Source organism: Pteropus alecto, unplaced genomic scaffold (assembly GCF_000325575.1).
Source record: "Pteropus alecto unplaced genomic scaffold, ASM32557v1 scaffold24, whole genome shotgun sequence".
Taxonomy (NCBI): Eukaryota; Metazoa; Chordata; class Mammalia; order Chiroptera; family Pteropodidae; genus Pteropus; species Pteropus alecto.
Window position 1 is genome coordinate 19626428 of NW_006439192.1, and position 6866 is coordinate 19633293.

Genomic DNA, 6866 nt, shown 5'->3' on the forward strand with positions numbered 1-6866 from the left:
GGCTCCCAGCCAATACCTAAGCATTGAGAGTACTAGGACCTGGTCATTTCTGCTGAATACAGGACTCTTCAACAGGTCATCTTTTCGCTAGAGCTCCCCAGGGGGCTGGTCAGAACTGTGAGAGTTTACACAGCACGGTCTGAGGCCATCTCTGCCCAATCATGACTCTTCTAAGTTTCAAAGGTATTACTAATAAACCACCGTTTCTTAGTCAGCCTCTGTATCTACTTACCCAAGATCCAAACTGGCACAGAGGCTGCCTATGCCATGCATACAGACAGTGAGGAGCCCTTAAAAGGTGTTATCTCACTCTCACGAGATGAGACTTGCATTTTAGAAAGATCACACTGGAAGCTGTGTGGATGGGTGGATGGGAGAACAGAGGAGAGAGTACAATTTCAGAGATAAGGAGACCAGGCAGGAAACTACTGCAGGGATGCTGGGGAGAGTAGCTGGTGCATAAACTATGGCAGCTGCAAGGAAGTAGCAGGGGTATGAAGAGGAAAAAAGTGGATTCTCAAGGTAGTCACAGGCCAGAATAGGATTGGTCAGAGAATAGAAGATACCAAGAATGATTCCCAGATTGCTTTTTTGGGTGACAGTGGGACCTGTCAACCTGGAGAATACCAAAGAAGCTTGTGGACACTGGATGGAGAAAAGAACTAAACTTGGTTTTGCCTTTGTCAAGTCTTTGGGCACCTAGGGAAATGACCAATAGGCAAGACATCTCAGGCCTCAGGAGAAAGGCTGGGTAAGAAACAGACTTGGGGACAGTGGCATATGGATAGTTAAAACCATGAGAGCAGTACTGGGAATGGGTGGAGAGGAAAGGGCTAAAAGCAGAATCACCTACACATAAATAGGAGAGGGCGGGAAAAGATCAAGGAATGAAGAAATGAACATCCCTGGTGAGGATTTGGGACCTGGGTGCTGATGCTTCCATGAGTCCTGGGAAATGCTGCTGACCTCTCTCTGCACTGCATCCCTTCTGCCCTGACTTCCTTTTGTATCCATACACAAACCCTGTTTAACATAAGGAAATAATGCCCTTTGTCTGGACTTATCACACCACCAAAAGCAAGATTATGGAGAATGTCCCTACTATTAAATGCAATGCGCAGGTTCAGTCCTTACCTTGCTTCTCAACTGCATTCGATCCTCCTGAAAACACACACACACACACACACACTCTCTCCCTCCCCCTCTCCCCCTCCCTCTCCCTCCCCCGCTACTCCTTTGAACACACACTCTCCCCTCTCCCGGTTTTCTTCCTACCCCTCTAGCCACGTTTTTCCCCTCTCCTTTTTAAGCTCCTTCTCCTCTACCCAGACAGAAGATATCAGGTATTCTTGAGGGTGTGTGCCAGGTCGCTGCCTTCTTAGGCTACAGTCTCTCCCTGTGACCTTTCATCCATGCCCACAGCTCCATACCACCTACATGTAAACAACTTCAGTTTGAACTCCAGCCTAGCCCTCTCCTCTGAGCTCAGACCTACGTATGCAACATTCTCTTTGATATCTCCACACCAAATTCATGGATGTTTATTGATAATAGGGGTTACTCAATCTCCTAGTAACCCCTACCTTAGTCAATAGCACTATCATCAACCCATTTATACAAGCCAGAAAGCCAGGAGGTTGTCTATGATAGCAAACTCTCCCCCACCATCCTACATCCAACCCATCACTAAGCCCCACTGATTTGCTTCCTAATTATTTCTCAAACCCATCCATCTATCCCCACCTGTTACAATTACCCTAGTCCTCCATGCTCTAGATTTATAAAACAGCTTCCAAACTGGTCTCTCCACTCCATTCTTGCCTCTCTCAAAACCATTCTCTACACAGGAGCCAAACTGATCATTTTTAAATGCAGACTCAACCATGTCACCCCTGCTTAAGATAATGACAAAACTCCTTACCAAGTTATTAGCTAAGATTGGCTATGGCCACAAATGGTATAAAAGACACCTCCCAAATGGCTTAAACAGGATATCTTATTTCCTTCTCAACAAAACTTCAGAGGCAATTCAGAAGCCCCACCATCAGCGGAAATCCTTCTATCTTACCGCTCCATTTTCTTAGTGCACTGCCCCATGGTCCAAGATGGTTGCTCGAGCTTCAGCTGTCACATTCCACCCCAAACATAAGGAAAAAGGAAGGAGCAAAGAAGGGCACAACCCTCTCTATAAAGATACTTCCAGAAGTTTCAGATACCTCTCTCACTAAAATTTAATCATATAGACACTTTAGCTAAAGGAGAAGCTAGGAAATATATTCTGTATTCTGACAGCCACGTACTCTGCTAAAATCAAACATTTTATCACTAAGAAAGAGGGAAGACACCGGGTTAAAACTAGCAATCTACCAACCATGACATTGAAAGTAATTACCATCTGGCAGTGTGTTCCCCCTCTTCATTCTTTTTACTCTGGGGCATTCCAGATTTTTACAGTCCCATGAACTCACCAAGCTTCTTCCCACCACACCTTTATACATTGCTATTCACCTCATATGGAATGTTCTTCACCCCACCTCTCACTAATCTAATTCATACCCATATCACACACTCTTCCCATGTGATTTGTTAGTGATTTTTCATTAATATTTATTGCCCCATAAGCTCTATGAAGACGAGGATTATGTCCATTTTGAGTTATTGTCAACCCAGAGCCTAACACAGTACCTGGTACTTAGTGCTCAATAAATGCTTATTGAAGAAAATATCAATAATAAAAAGCTACCATTTGAAAGTTTACTATATGCCAGCCTGTTTTAAGAGCGTAAGAGGATAAATTCATCTTAAAACAATTGTATAAGGTAGGTTGTATTATCATCTTACTTTCCAGATGAAGGAATCTAGAAGGTAAATGTCTAACCACTATGCTGTACACCTGAAACTAATATTGAATGTCAACTGTAATTAATCTTTTTTTAATTAAAAAAAGGAAAAAGTTGAGTCTATACCTTACACCTTACAAAAGGATAGAAAAGATCAAGGATTTCAATATCAAAATAAAGCACAAAAGTTCTATGAAAAGAATGATTAACTGTGAATCAAAATTTCTAAACTCTAAAAGATTAATAAATGTATCAATGCATCTATACGAAAAAGAAAAAAAATTCTGTGTAGTAAAAAACATCTGTCCAAAGACAGCAGACGGACAAACTAGTAAGAAAAAAAACCTATTAAATAGGGTTAATTTCACTAATGTTTAAATGAAGTCATGGATATCAAGAAGAAAATGACCAACATCTACTAGAAAAATTGAAAAAGGAGATAAAGAATACAGAAAAAGAAATTTAATGTCTACGGCCATGCCACCCTGAACGTGCCTGATCCCATCTGATCTTGGAAGCTAAGCAGGGTTGGGCCAGGTTAGTACTTGGATGGGGGACCACCTAGGAAGACCAGGTGCTGTAGGCATAAAAAAATAAGAGATTGTAAGCTGACAAGGTTCTTGCAATCTGTGAGGTAAACCAAGGGTTGCCTCGCCTGAAAACAAAAAAAAGGAAAAGAAATTCAAGAGCTTTTAAACATATGAAGAGATGCTGCTCAACACAGTCAAGAAAAAAAACTAGAACTAGATTGAGACAGATCAAAAGTGCTATCATCTTAGCAAAAATCTAAGCCTGGTATCACTCTGGTAGCAATATGGCAATAACTACACAGATTTCATTTGACTCAGGATTTCCTGCAATGAATATATTCTATAGATATATAGGCACGTGTGTGAAATGGTCTGTGCACCAGGTTACTGACTGCAGAAGACTGGAGACAACCCAACTGCCTGTCAACATGGAACTGAGTAAATAAACTATCCATACTCTGGAATATTTGCAATGCGAAAGGAATGAGAAAGGTCCACATATACTAATACGTAAAATTTCCAAGATATTTTAAGTGATATGTTAAGGTAGGTAGAAGGTATACTATCTTTTCTATATAATAAAGGTCAAAATGTGTATTCTGATTTACTTTTCTGTGCAAACAATTCTGAAAAGGGCATGTAAGAAATTAATAAAGGAAGAGAGGAAAAAGTGGGTGCAGGAGCTAGGTGATGGTAGAGAAGATGACTTTTATTAAAACCTTTATATTTTTAAACCATCTGACTGTGTTACCTATTCAAAAAAATTCCTTTTTAAAAATTACATTCACTGCTGTTTAAAATGAAATGCATGTTTTTTCCAAATATTTGGCTTTTATTATTTTCAGTAACGTAGAAAAATTTGAAGTCTCTGCAAATACCATAAAACTTCCTTCATGCAGATAATCTCAGAGACTTCCTAATTTAGATTTCTGCCTAATATTTGTTTTAAAAATGCAGTTTTGCTACTTTCACAATATATTCAAATAACTGGGAATGACCTATTACCTAATCGAAGTCCTAAAGTCAAGGATCTGCTCTAGCTAGTAATTTATAATTATTACAGTTCTTCATTATATAATTTGTCCTCAAGTTTTCTTTATGGAGTCATTTTTACATGACTTACCTGACCATATCTTCATATACATTTGCAAAACGCAAACCAATGCTCCTTGGGGACAACACATCTGAAGTAGACAACATATTTGTAATGACCAGCCTGTCTCCCCTGCCCTCACCTTGTACTAAAGAACATCTCTTTTGTGATAGAGAATTTGAAAATTAAAGAGACCTCTGAAAAGCACTTAAAATGTTATGCTAAGAAAACCATTCCTTCCCTATTTGTTTTAGCTCAGGCTAAACCACCCTCACAGGCAATGTTTTCTATGATAATCAGGTATCAATTGTAATTTTTGGTTATTAAATTAGACTTTATTTTTATTGACATATAACTGACATATAACATGTTTCAGGAACAATGTAATGATTCAATATTTGTATTGCAAAATGATCACCACAATGAGTCCAGTTAACATCCCTTACCAAACAGTTACAAAAGTTTTTTTCATGTGACGAGAACTTCAGATCACCTCTCTTAGCAACTTTCGAATATGCAATACAGTATTATTAACTGCAGTCACCATGCTGTACATTATATCCCCATGACTTACGGAAATTTGTACCTATAATTAATTATAAATAATGTCAATTTTTGAAAAATTAAGTTTTGATGTATCAGTTCCCTTAAGGAAAAACATAAGTTGGCCCAAAACATCTTTTAAAAACTTCAGTTTTATATGATTCTATCTTAAAGAGCTCCTCAGAAATCCCATTGACCATGAATAAATAACTGCTTGAAATATAACCATACCTTCTTCTCACTTCTTTTCCTTGAGGAGTTGAAGGGATAAATATACAGTGTTTGGAGAGTTCAGCTTCATCAGTATATATAGCAGTGCTGTGTAAAGGAGGCTCTACAAAAGATTAAAAAAAAAAGTGCAACTTTAAAAGTCTGCCTGGGTAGGTTTAAGTTTTTGTTACTTTACAACGGTTTACAAAACAATCTTTGTTTAAATGGCTAACAAAATCAAAATCAATTACACAACCTACTTCCCAAATGTTTCTGATCTCACAGTTCAACAATAAAAAATGTAAACCATTTCACTAATAAATACATACATATTTATCAATTATAACCTATATCACTGTATTATATAAAAATGTCAAACAGTGAACAACTCTAATGTACATCAACTGACGAATGGAAAACAAAGTGAGGTATATCCGAACAATGGATGAACTATAAAAATTTTTAGGAATAACATACTGATAATACTACAACATAGTTAAGCCCTGAAAATACGACGCTCACTGAAAGCAGCCAGTCATAAATGCCCACATAGTGTATGATTCCATTTACATGAAAAGGCAAATCCATATAGACAGGAAGTAGATTTATAGTTGCCAGGGACTAGGAGGAAGGAGGAATGGGGAATGACTACTAATGAGTACACAGTTTTTCTTCAGGGTGATTAAAATGTTCTAGAATAGATAATGGTGATGCTTGCACACTTTAAAAAAAAAATTTCAGTTACAGTTTACATACAATATCATATTAGTCTCACCTGTACGACACAGTGATTAGACATTTATACAACTTAAAAAGTGATCACTACAATGATGGTTGTACAATTTTGTGACTATACTGAACACCACTGAATCGTACACATTAAATTTTAAGGTAAGGGAATTACATTTTCATTTTTTAAATTATGTGATTTCTTTTAGATTTAGATCTTTTCCATTTAGATTTTTTTATATGAGTAATTAAAACATTTTTATCAAGGAACATAGGTGAAGCTCTCCCAGCAGCTCTCCTGAAGCATCCTTTGCCTCCATGTGTTTAAGAAAAGGGAAAATTACCCCTCTTCTTCTCCCTAAATTAAAGCCCCTTAATGAATGACTCTATTGGTAGTATGGAGTGAGAAATATCTTATATTGTTGTTATAGATACTATAATAGGTGTCCTAATAAATGCTACTAGCAGAGATCTACAGTAATGTTTAAGAGTTCTTAGTTCTGATGTACTTAGAAGTGAGAAAAAATTATTTCAAATTATTAAGAACTCCCCAGAATATTATATTCATATGCAGCTGATTTTTATATTTGAAGACATTTCCATATTTTTATTAGTAACTAGCCTCAATGTTATTGCTTAAACTAAAGTTTTTAGCATAAAGATTTAAAATACTAACCAAAGGTTTCATAAGGTTCTTCATCATTCTCGTTTTCACTCATCCTGCCCAGGCTGGAGATATCAGAATTGTCAGGAAAATCAAATATATCAGTAGGCATGTGCTGATGGCCATCTTCCTACAAGTGAATAAAGCTGAAGTCATTGAATTGGCTTTAACAAACAAGATCATCACAAAATTGATTTACTTAGCAAGGATACTCCTGTTATCACTGCTGCCCAAAGGTGTGATCCTTAATACTTTTG

At 37.3% G+C, this 6866-nt stretch overlaps 1 protein-coding gene and 1 non-coding gene across 5 annotated transcripts in view; one reads left to right on the forward strand and one right to left on the reverse strand.

Moving 5' to 3' along the window:
- CENPU (centromere protein U) overlaps positions 1 to 6866 on the reverse strand; it is a 39922-nt gene that overhangs the window by 23867 nt on the left and 9189 nt on the right. For all 4 annotated transcript variants that reach the window (XM_006916372.3, XM_025050012.1, XM_006916371.3 and 1 more), the window contains 2 exons: positions 6622 to 6739; positions 5238 to 5340 (listed from right to left, as the gene is read on the reverse strand). In XM_006916372.3, the coding sequence (XP_006916434.1) occupies positions 5238 to 5340; positions 6622 to 6739 (221 nt within the window). The remainder of the gene's footprint in view (positions 1 to 5237; positions 5341 to 6621; positions 6740 to 6866) is intronic.
- Positions 3308 to 3426, forward strand: LOC112483461. The gene has a single exon (XR_003047635.1). It is a non-coding gene; the product is annotated as a 5S ribosomal RNA (ribosomal RNA).